At 35.9% G+C, this 12127-nt stretch overlaps 2 protein-coding genes across 4 annotated transcripts; one reads left to right on the top strand and one right to left on the bottom strand.

Annotated features, from left to right (window-relative positions):
- Positions 1-714: 714 nt before the first annotated feature.
- LOC107620402 (protein FAR1-RELATED SEQUENCE 5-like) lies at positions 715-2097 on the bottom strand. Its single transcript, XM_016322566.2, has one exon. The coding sequence runs from the start codon at positions 2080-2082 to the stop codon at positions 715-717; it is 1368 nt and encodes a 455-aa protein (XP_016178052.2). The 5' UTR covers positions 2083-2097.
- A 5256-nt stretch (positions 2098-7353) lies between these two features.
- On the top strand, positions 7354-11898 carry LOC107623059 (uncharacterized). Of its 3 annotated transcripts, none has more exons than XM_016325192.3 (9): positions 7354-7498; positions 8420-8570; positions 8719-8831; positions 9113-9191; positions 9443-9471; positions 10092-10185; positions 10466-10555; positions 10644-10833; positions 11544-11898. In XM_016325192.3, the coding sequence occupies exons 2-9, from the start codon at positions 8427-8429 to the stop codon at positions 11786-11788; spliced, it is 984 nt and encodes a 327-aa protein (XP_016180678.1). In that variant the 5' UTR covers positions 7354-7498; positions 8420-8426; the 3' UTR covers positions 11789-11898. The 3 variants fall into 3 exon arrangements, with proteins under 3 accessions (XP_016180678.1, XP_020968837.1, XP_016180680.1); XM_021113178.2 differs by having other exon boundaries at positions 7359-7502; XM_016325194.3 differs by having other exon boundaries at positions 7368-7498; positions 8398-8570.
- The last annotated feature ends 229 nt before the right edge of the window (positions 11899-12127 follow it).

The following is a 12127-nucleotide window of genomic DNA, read 5'->3' as shown; positions in this document are numbered from 1 at the left end:
AGTTTATGATTAACAATATCCACATATGCATACATAAGTTCTCAGAATAAAATGCAGTTTCAGCATAACATGTTCTTGGTTACAGCATAATTGGAACAACAGCTCACAAGTCAGTCGACCGTTGTCACACTTCTCCATTCGAAAAATGTTCCCAAATGTAGCCAACGGGTTGACATGGATTTTCAGGCTGCGTTTTTTCTCCGACAACGACGGGTGCCTATTGCATTGACAAGAACGTCAAACCACAGAACTGTTAACACCAACATAATGAAGTGATAACGGTTGGTAATGAAGCATGAACAATGCAATGGCAAATAATGAGTGTGCACTCGGTAATAAGCAAGAACAAATTGGTAAGAAAGCAATTTAAGAAAAGCCCAGAAGGCGATTTAGACTTTAATTTTATTACGACGATGACTGCTCCTTCCCCATCATCGTTACCATATCATATGCCTGCAAAACTGGTTACTTGTTAACCCACAACTCAATGGTAAACCAAAAAATAACACATCAACAATCCCCTACGTGCATTAATTAGTATGTTGATTTTATTTACCAACAGACTTATTTTTCTGAATATTGGAGATAAAAAACATTGAGACACAAATTAATGAAATAACTACTGCTGCTCCTGATACAGTATTAATTTAGTTACAGGAAATAAATTGCATTGGTATTGAAACTTTTTATGGAGTTAGTGTTATTGGTAACGTGTCATAGTAAATAGTCCATGCACGAAATAAGTAAGGCGGTAACCTTTGATCGCTTGCGTTTATTTATCCCAGCAGGTGATTTATCATTCCTTGGTGAAGGTTGCGCGCCTCCGTTGGGGCATCTAGTCCTCCGGTGCCCTAGCTTCCCGCATGTGCTGCACTTTCTTTTGGTTTTCGGGGCAGACCCACATGCTTGACTCATCCGACCCGTGCCTTTTGTTCTAACACGAATCGGGTCCTTCACCCCGCAATCTTGTGCTGCTGTGAGATCATCCGTTGAAGGTCTTAGGCCGTTCTTTATTTCAAGGAAGAGAGCATCACTCAGAAGCTTCTTTGAGTAAAGCTTGAAGTCTTCATCACTCATGCACGCAACACGCCCTAAACGCTTACAAAGCTGGGAGAAAGCACCCACTCGTGTCCTATAGGTCACACTTCGGTCAGCAGTGTGTTGCTCACCACATTGGTTATGGACCTCCATTTTGGTTGCCTTAGACCACCTGCGCAGCACAAGGCTTTCAGGGATTTCCACTAAGTCAAGCCTAACACACACGGAAAGGATATGCACACAAGGAATACCAAACGACTCCATACGCATGCAGGTGCAAGTAAATCTGTTCGCAACAGTGTCCCTATAAACCTTCCAATTCATCTCAGGCCTTCGATACTTCTGGAGAGTGTATGCATGAGGGTTCTCAGTTTCATTAAATTCACAAATTCTAACACGAACACACCGTTTGAGGCTATCCCGGAATCTGAGAAACATTTCGCGGGTGAACATCGTCCACCCGGACTTTTCCAGCTCAACAAACTCTGTTTGTAGCACAGGTGTTCCGTACCATGAACGAAAGTCTAGCTCGTCCTCGGTGTCACGCAGAAAATCCACACACCTTTGAAAATTTCTGACAAATTCTAACACCCCGTACCTGCTCTCGACAAACCTCCCTAGTTTGGCATGTAGTGACTCGCACCTAGAGGTAGTCCGGACTCCAGCAAAAAATCTACCGCGGATGTATGCGGTGGCCCAAGCGTGCTTTTTGGTGTACAAGTCCTTAACCCACTCAACCTCCCTAACACCGCACTCGTTGAGCATTGCCTCCCAATGCGCTTCGAACTCATCGATTTCCATATCTGCCAACATGCAGTGTCTAATCATTTGTGTGAATCTCGGGTCGCTTACGTTAGCAGTCGCATTCCTCAGCAGATGCCAGGCACATAACCGATGATGTGCATCAGGAAATACAGACTGGATTGCTATCCGCATGGCCGGGTCGCCATCCGTGATGACCGATTGCGGTGCCTTACCTTGCATGCATTCCAGAAACTGGCGAAGAACCCAAATATATGACTCCTGCGATTCGCATGAGACCATTGCTGTTCCAAATACGCATGTCTGGTTGTGGTGGTTTACTCCGGAAAAGACTACAACGGGTAGGTTGTACTTGTTGCGGCCATACGTAGCGTCGAATGCTAGCACATCGCCGAAAATCCCATAATCTTCCTGGCAACGATCGTCGCTCCAAAACAAGTTGCATAGGTGTTGCCCTGCCCCCAACTTGTAACGCTAAAACATTTTCCCATCCATGCGTGCCAGACCTTCCAAGTACCTAATAGCCGCACTTACATCTCCGCCTTGCAGACCTCTCTGTTTCCGTATCTCATTATACATATCTTGCTTTGTGAATGTTACCAAATTAAAGCCCCCCAGTTGTGCTGCGAAAGACTCATAAATCTTAGGTATGCTAATCCCAATCTCCCTCATGCTTGTTAGCTGAGCAACTTCTACCTCAGATATCTTCCTGTGTGACCGCAGATAACCAACAAGCTTCCCATACGCAAGTTCGTGGTTATGCTCCTCGACAAAACGCGAAACATACCACCTCCCACTACCGTCTTTCCTCTTTATCCTCATCTCCGCCATGCATCCGCATCGGGTAACGACCTTATGCTCCCTTTTGCGATCAACCTTTTCCAACCATTTCTTCTCTCTAAATCCTTGCCTATTACAAACAAAACTGTACCGCACGATCTCTCCGGCAGTGTTTCTAACCGTCTTGCCTCGCCGTGATGCAAAGCCCTTTAGTCGGCTGTAATTGTTATAGAAGCCGCCTGCCTCCTGAGGTGAAGAGAACTCCATTTCAAGAACATCTTCTGCTCGCAACCCATCCAAACCCAAAAATCCGGGCAACATTGAAGCCCCCCTTCCTTCCCAATCGGATAACTCAGCATCTTCCTCCACTCTCGTATCAAACATTGTGTCCTGAAGAATAAAGACAAACATTTCGCAATCAACTTCATTATGTGGAATGAATTCTGTTTAAATATTGCAAATCCATGCATATTAAAGCTCTTGCCCATCAAAGCCTTTCATTTTAAATTTATTTCAAATTTAATTTTGCAAATGGAATGTTCATAGGCACTAACATGGTTATTAATTCAGCCCTGAAAACTTGACCTGAAAAACTCCTTTCAGGATTATAATATTACTATAATTATAACATTGTCATGTTATAATTTAACATACAGTTTACCCAGCCATCATAGTGGTTGGCCACAACAAGATCTTCATGCCAAACTATTTAATAAAGGATTTGCTTGTCGACTTTCATTGTCACAGATGCAAGTAGTGCATATTTCTTTAAAATGTGAAAGTTCAATTTTGCAAACTTAACAGATACTACAGCCACGGCTAACTTAACAAAAAAACAACAATCTAGCATTTCTTCTACACATCAGACTCATCACATCATAGTCACCACATAGAATATTAGTTCTCACAACATAACCCTCACACCTGCTAAGAGTACAACCAACTGCATGAACCATACCACCGATATGGTGTATCAGACCATTCCCATCCAATTAGATCCCACTAACACACTATAAAAACAAAATGGCACGTATACCCATCGTACCTGTGCATTCGACACACCACCATTGCCCTCCATCCAGAAATCCGCAAGAGGCTCATTCCACATACACGCATCCTTCCAAAACTTGCTACTTGATGCCATTATTACCTAAAGGACAAACATGTCAAACTGTAACAAACAATAAACAAGGGATTGCACAAACTTCTTTGGCACTTACGTAGATAAAAAAACCCTTACTTTACAACCTCATCTACTATCCAACATGATTCCAACATCCTCACAGCATCCACTTGCCAACTACAAACAAAGACTTCGAATAACACCACATGCATTACAACTACGACACAGAGAAGCAAACACATTCACCACTACCTCCTAACATTGCTACCAATACAGCTACAAATCAAGTTGTCACAAAATAAATACCGAAGGATTTTACACAAACAAAACGAATTGTATAAAGCATTCTTTGCAGCAGCAAATTCAGGGGTTTGTCACGGGATTAAGAAACAAACTATGTTACCTCAATGTTTTTCAAAACACAATTAATGCTCAAACACCTAATGAGGTCGAAAATGCGGTTAACCCAACATTAACACATCGCAGAAGTTTTCAACAAGATCGTAAAATATTTATCTCGATGGAGAAATTAAATCGAAAACGAAATGAAAATTGCCAGAGTGAGTCTCAAAGGTGGACGGACTTACACAGGACGATTGGAACACTACGAATACTCATATGCTTACATAGAACTTCAACTCAAACCAACAAATTAAGGCCACTATCATTTTGGCCAACACATTTAATTAAAATAACTTTCAACCGCAAAAACATCATCCTTTTCAGCTAACACATAACATTACTTCAACAACGATAAAAACATTCGGCAACAGATTCAATTTAGGTTAATGAAATCGAAAAATAGTTAAACATAAATTAACATCGCTAACGGACGCTTACTTGCCCGGATGACTACCGACGGCGATGGTAGCTGAGAACTTAACTGATCGGATAAGCAAAGTGACAACAACGACCACCACACCACGGACCGGTTGCTGGTTTTGTATGCTGGAGCTTCCGGGAAAGCAACAGCAGGCAGACAGCGACTGACCTTCAGAGCCTCACGCCCTGCCGCGACGAGCTCCACCCACCACCGGTGACGAACGACCTCCACTCCAAATAACTTTCTCCCCAGTTTAGACCTACCCAATCCTTAGCCGCCGACACTATTTCCTCTAGGGATTTGCTCTTCTTAGGCCCACTACTGCCCCGCCAAAAGCGTCAACAAAAAAGGACTAATCCACCAACATTGTACATCGGCTGGCTCAACTATAAATTGGCTTCATTTTTTCTTTCGGCTGATGCCAGTCACCTGCCCCTATGGTGATTTTTAAATTTGTTCTAGGGATATCATAGATATTTCACAATGTGCTACAAGACAAAATGTTAACCTTTAACCTGACCGTACATGGATCTTCAGAGTTCCAATAAAGATGCCTGGACCATTTGAAAAGTTTCCAATAAGATTATTATAAATTATAGGTTTAATTACTCGATAAATTTTTATAATTTTATCAAATTTTTAATTAAGTCTTTATATATATATATATATATATATATATAAATTTTTATATTAGATTTTATAATTAAGTTTTTACTGTAATAAAAATATTAAAATTAATAGAATATTTTGTTTCAGTTAAATATTAGATATATTTATTTTGTTTAACGAAATATTTATTTAACTTTAACGTTTATCATGGTAGAAGCTTAATTATAAAATTTAATAGAGTATAAAAATTCAATTAAAAAAATATATAAAAACCTAACTGAACATTCAATAAAACTGTAAAAATTAATAAAATAATTAAACTTAAAGTATAGAATTTAGCTATCATGCCTCTTTAAGACATAAAGTTTATTACTAGTATAAAGTTTTATTTTTTTTTATCTTAAATGAATACACAACAAATGCACTAAAAATTAAAGTTTGTAATTTTTTTAGAAAAAAATTTTTAACTAATAATTTTAACTTGTGTTTTTAAGACACATGTTAACTAAATTTTAAATTATTTAAGTTAATAATCAAATTGGTATTTGAAGTTGCACTCACACGCTTCAAATTAATTCTTGAAATTTTAATTTATTTAATTTAGTCTCTCAAAAATTTACACTTATAATTCAAGTTAGTCCCTTCACTATTTATGTTAGAATGCCACATGTTAAGATATTATTCATTCATGTGTAATAGTGCAATGACATGTCAATTAGTGACACATGACAGGTCTACGTGGACAGTGGTGCCACTTAATAGAATACAATTTGTTTAGCCATAGTTTTAAAAATCAATTCAAATCTATCGATTGAATCATTAATGATAACTAAAACTTAGTTTGATAAAGCTTTTACATTTTAAAAGTAGCTTATAAAAGCTAATTTTTAAAATATGACTTTTTAAAAGTTGTAGGATTTATATTTGGTAAATCAAATTAAAATTAGCTTTTAATAAACACAAGAAACAATCATTACATTTGGTAAAATAGCTTTTAAAATTTAAAAATATTATAATAGATATAAATGCAAGCATTAAATTTAAAAATTAATTAACATATGAGGTTATATTAGACTTTCAAAAGCACCTCGATCTTTTAAAAATTATAAGTACAAGCACGTAATCTTTTTGATTTATCAAACACAAAATGAGAAACTTGAACTTTTAAAAAGTACAAGCACCTATTCGAAAAATTTTACTAAACCAAGCCTAAATAGTTCGATATTTAAAAAAAATCGTCCAAATATAAAATCGAGGGTAAATTCCTGAACCGATTAAAAACCAATTAGTTAAACTTTGGTTAAACTGAATCAGAACATAGTTGGTTTTTGTCAAAACGCAAAACAAATGGTGAGTTTTAGTGTTTAATTCTTTTTAAGAGTAAATTATTAAAATAGTACCCAAAAATTTAAATTTCTGACAAAATAAATGACTTCCAAACATACTAACAATAAATAAATTTTTAAAATATTTAAAAACGCGACAAAAAGAATTAGATATTAAACATATATTCTAAAAAAAATTTAGAGATCAAATTTTGATGTAATTATTTGTAAAAATGTTATTATAAAAATAACATATTTTTATTTTAAAATTTAATAATTTTTTGTCAAGTGAATTTTTTTATTTTGAATGACTAAATTTTTTGAAAAATAAAAAAAATAATAATAATAAAATTTTATTCCAAATTTTTTTATGCATCTTTTAAATATTTATTCAAATATTTTCATAAAAATTTAGATTAATTAAATAAGTTATTTACTAAATATAAAATCTTTTATCATTAATAAAAAATATAATACTTTTTTTTTTTTTTTGGTTTCCCACGGTATCCCCCAACCCGGCAGGTCAAGGACTAATCCGTCGCGGTACTGAGCTCCATTTAAGGGTTTGCCGCTGGCCAATGGGTTGCTGCATGCACAAGGCGGGATTCGAACCCCCGACACTTGCTTAAGCGGACTAGTGAGCTAACCACTAGACCAACCCAACTTGGTTAAAAAAAAAAAAATATAATACTTATTAATTATTTTTGTTGCATTTTCGAATGAGGGCTTTTGTTATTGTTTGGTTGTTACTCTTTTTTGTAAAAAATATAGAGAAACCCATGTTCCCTCTTTGTTTTTGGTGATGGCCAGCCAGCCCAGCCGGCCCAGACAAGGAAACCCAGAACCCACCCGACCCGAGCCACTTCTCTACTTCTCCAGCGACACAACACACCACCCCACCATTCCCCTCTTCGCCAGCGCCACCGTCTCCCTTCTTCACCCTGCCGTCACCATTCTTCCGGGTCCCTGAGCTTGAAGGCGCGATTCAACTCCAGTCTGCGAGCTTTGCCGTCGTTGGTGCCTCAGATTCTGATTCTGGTAGGTTGTCCTCTCCTCTTTGATTTTGCTGTTTTTTCACTTTTATGGTTGCTGCTGTGTTGTGGTGGGTTTATTAAAATTTCTTCTTCTTGTGTTGTAATTTTGATATTTTTTGGTATTATAATGCATTAGTAAAGAAGCTGTTGTAAAGCTTAGTTTTGGGGTTTTGGATTACTAGAATTGTGTTGATCTTTGCACTCTAATGGCAAAGCTGAACCTAGGCATGATGAAGTGAAGAAGATGATTCGTGTATGTGAGTTGAAACTAATTGTGGGTTAATGGTTAGAGTTGATAATGGATGTTGTGTAAGTGCGCATTGAATGGATATGAAACTCTGGTGTTATGATGAATTACCAGTAACCAAGGTTATAAAAACAGTGTTTTGATTGCAAAAGAATAATAACAAGCTCTGTTAATTTTGATTGCTGACCAAATTAGACATTCTTGTTGCAACAAGTTAAATTGATTATGAAGATTAATGGCTCATTTGGATAACGCAACTTTGAACATTTTTATTTTTTAACACTTCGAAAGCAAAAAAGTAATTTTTTCTTTCTTTTTTTTTTATATATATATATATATTTTAAAACATTTCATCTTGTTTGGCTATACAATTTATGACTTCCTTATAAGTCATTTTTGGTTCCTTTTGGGAAATTAAAATGTCTAGCTTGTTAATAAGAACTTTTCGAAATAAACACTTGTACTGCGGTTGAGCTCATAGCCTAAAAGTCGAGTCTCTTACTTTCAAGCCTGGATTATCCCTTGTCAAGTTGTCGTAGCAAATCTTGTATCAGAGGACTGTTCGCCATCATTTTCTGTTCAATGCAAGATTGTTTCCCATGCTAAAATTGTTGTATTTTTCCTTTTCTCAATAGATTGTTAACTTGCTTTATCAGTAAATCATGTTTTAAATTGAAGGTACTTGATGGGTACTGAATTTGAAACAATCGAGGCAAGAATAACACCTATGTTTGCACAACTCCAATGTGAGTGTGGCATTCTACAAAGATTGATCTATAAGAACAGGAACCAGCACCGACGTTCCTCATATTTCCAGCATGTTTTGAAGGTACAAAAATTGAAAGTTTTCCTTTCAATGATATGAAACAGCTTTCAATGAAACATTTTTCTTCCTTTTTTTTTAAAGTTTCATGGGCATGCTATGTAGTATGTATGTATATGTCATTTTGGGTTTTGTGTGGAATTGTAATTGGAAGGTGAGTAGAGATATAAAGCTTCTGCAATCGACAAACTTGGAGGAGCTTGTGTCATCTTGTTTACTAGTTATCAAAGGAGATAGACCAAAACAGAAGGTTCATCTTTTCGAGAGGTATGTTTGACTTGTTTATTTTTTGGATTTGTTTTGTAGTTTTCCATATCCATGTACAGATGGTTTAGTGAAGCCATAAGAGTGTGGGCACAGAACAGAAGAGATTGAAATTCCCATTTCCTGAGAGATTTCTTACTTTCATGTATAACTTAATATTTTGCATCATCATGCTTGTTTATTGCCCATGGATTTGTCACTGGTTCTTGAAATATATTTTTCTCAAATACTTTCTGTGCATATAAGATGATAAGTACTATTGTTTTACTTACTGCTCATGTCAGCTTAAAAAGGAGGAAATGTGACAATGGAAAGTATAACTTTATGGAGCGCCTTTTAGGAGCTGCACGCTTACTAGCAGAGGTAAAAACTGCAGCAGAGTATTCTTTAGCGTTTCTCTTTTTCCCCTTATTTATTTTGTAAATTGATCATTGCCTTTTACTAGTGGAGAGCTCATTCATTTCCTGCTCTTCCTATGCATACAGAATTAGGATTTCAAATAAACTATTATTTCCTTGTATTAACAGTAGTGTTGGATTGCTGAAATCTTCTGGAAGACTGGAACATGTTCAGTTGTTCTTCTATATTGATGAGGGTTTTGTTTTCTCGTGCAGATGGTAGAAACAATGCTGAAGGCTGCAACGTATCCTTCTACTGATATCATGTGGTTTGTGTTTGAATGATTGGGATCACTGTACCATGTGATCATAATTTGTTTAACCATACCCTATGTATCATAATGCTTGTATCATGTCCAGCTTGTATCTTGGTATTGTCAAATGATACAGCATACATATTGTTGGCATAATTCACCAAATCTTCCAATGCTGTTTTATAAACCGTTAGAAGTTTAATTGCTTGATTGAAGCAATGTGCATTTACTTTTTGTGTCTGGGGTGAAATTATATTCTTGCTGATTCTGTCGATGCTTTACTGTTTGTTGGTTGATTCTGCCAACCTTAACATCTCCCCCTTCCCTTCCTAAATTCCTGAATTTGATAAATTCAGTAGCTTAAGTCTTTAGAGAAGTTTCTAGGTTTTGGTTGATTATAGTTATACAATGTATTCTTGTGGTCTGTTACAAATGTAAATCCTTGAATCATATTTTTGCTTTTTACTTAGAAACATTCCATATTTCATAGATACTGTTATCATTGTCATTGATAGCATTTCTCTCATTGTATTTACTTCTTAATATGAAGCGAACTGTATGTGAAGGTTGCAGTTTGCAATATAAAATATGTTTTCTTGACTATATATTAGTGAGGTATCTGTATTGTTTGCTCAAGCTTTCTTCATGGGGTTTTCTGTGATAATTATGGGTTTGCTTGCACGTCTTCGGGTTTTGGTTCAACAAGTAAGTCCTCATGTTCATGGTTGTATAATATTGAGATTGAGGTCATGCAAAATATCAACAACGTTGAATTACAATAGGAAGGTTATTTCTCAATTAAAATAGACTTGGTGAATATGATTATGCGTTTACATTAGCTAATGAGTTATTGAAAATTTGTGCTAGCCATTGTTTTTTATTTCTGTTTGTAAATCCATCTGCCTTGAGATATCTTTAGCATTGGGAGTCATCTACCTTGAATTTACATGAGACTTATTTGCAATCCTTTTTCTTCATGGTACAGATATTACTTGATGTGGTTTCATTGTTCAACATGGTTTCTTCTTTGTCTAGAAAGAAGCAATCAATAAAAATAACTCACAAGGGACTCGAGGTTTGCTTTTACCACTTAACCTTCTGTTCTGCATTTACTAATTGATACGGGTAACATGCAAATTTATTGTTGTATACTGTTGATGCAGGTTGTTAGGGAGGTTTTCCCAGTTACTCAAGATTTTGTTAAATTGGAATGTGTATGGAAATCAGATAAGTTCATATTAATTGAGACAAAGCATGATTGTGAGAATGAAAATCAAGGTGAGGATTCTGGTGGAAATGTCTCTGTGGAAGCATCAGCTATAAACTACGATACTATTGAAAATTTTCTTGGGGGTAAGAATTATGAATTTATGATGTTGTCTCAATTCTGCTCTGCTGTCTCCATCTCATCTTCGTTGTTAATGTATTTTTTTCATGCAAGCTTTCATTTTCATTTTTCAGCTGATAATATTAATATAATATTAGCAAAATATGTCTTTTTTTATGACTTATAACTCAGTAGCCTCTCCTTTTAGGTTTAGTCACAAGAGAAAATGCTTGTTCGTAATTAATGTATGCTTTTCGTATGAGTCCAGTTAAAGACAACAGAAACAAATTGCTATACTTGAATACTCTGCATGATCTTGTTATCGGTGCTTGTTTTGATCAGTAGTTACATTTGTCACGAATAAAAGATCTTCTAAACCGAGAAGATTGATAAAGTGAGAAATTGAGGGTTTAATCACCATTTTGTAACTTACATTATGTTTGAGCTCCATTACCTTGATTCAAGGATGATTGGACTCTCACTTTTCACTTTACCGTTTTCCTCATTTTAGAGGAGCTTGATTTTGTTTGTCATATTGGTCTCTAGAGTTCTGAAATTTACATCTCAATGGGCTAGTACTTCAAATTGGATATAAACCAAATCAATAAATTGTTTTCCAGGCTTAGATATCAACCGTTGTTTCTCGATTTTTCTCGCCATTTTAATACTAGATAACTTGTAATATTTTGGTGTTATTAGTTTTAGCCAAGGCATTGATGATGTACATCTTATGCAGATGACCAGGTTATCCCAAATACTGAGTGTGGCGAGGAAGGTGGAGAATATCAAGGTGACACTAAAGCATCTTTCAAGAACTCTTCACCGGTAACCAGCTCGCATGCATTGCCACGGTCCGCTCCTAATGCTGAACCACACTCTGCGAGAAAGAAAGTCGCATTTGTATCAATCAAGAATCATGCGCCAGCGTCGCAAAGTGTACGAGGTGTTTCTTCTTTTAACTCAAAATGTCAAGCAAAGTAATGAAACTAAGGATGATGCTGGGGATTCACTTGCTAGTCTTTTCAATAATGTAAATGCAAAAGATAGTATTTTTTGAAACATTGAAATCTAAATGGAAGAATTATTGAAAATGCCTCGTTCTGTTTGCATTATTTGGTAGGAGTGTTAAGTTAAGGCCAGTTGATTTAATTTGAAAGGATGCAAGTCCACTTGTGCCCTTAAAACTTACTTTTGATGAACGTAGGAAAAAAGAAATTAGCATTATTACCCACCCAAATGTCTTCAATTGAGATGCCATGAAAAATTTTTCATGACATTATGCAATTCTAATTCATGAAAGTATGTCTGTGAAATTTATAT

This window comes from Arachis ipaensis, chromosome B10 (assembly GCF_059453495.1).
Source record: "Arachis ipaensis isolate K30076 ecotype BB chromosome B10, ASM5945349v1, whole genome shotgun sequence".
In the NCBI taxonomy this organism is placed as follows: Eukaryota; Viridiplantae; Streptophyta; class Magnoliopsida; order Fabales; family Fabaceae; genus Arachis; species Arachis ipaensis.
The sequence above is the reverse complement of the archived record's forward strand: the minus strand, read 5'-3'. Positions and strand labels throughout refer to the sequence as shown.

Coding starts and splice junctions, on each gene's coding strand:
- LOC107620402 (XM_016322566.2), bottom strand. CDS start 2,082: ATGGTCTCATGCGAATCGCAGGAGTCATATATTTGGGTTCTTCGCCAG.
- LOC107623059 (XM_016325192.3), top strand. CDS start 8,427: ATGGGTACTGAATTTGAAACAATCGAGGCAAGAATAACACCTATGTTT. Junction 9,192..9,442: donor CTGCACGCTTACTAGCAGAG/GTAAAAACTGCA, acceptor TTTCTCGTGCAG/ATGGTAGAAACAATGCTGAA. Junction 10,186..10,465: donor TTCGGGTTTTGGTTCAACAA/GTAAGTCCTCAT, acceptor TTCATGGTACAG/ATATTACTTGATGTGGTTTC.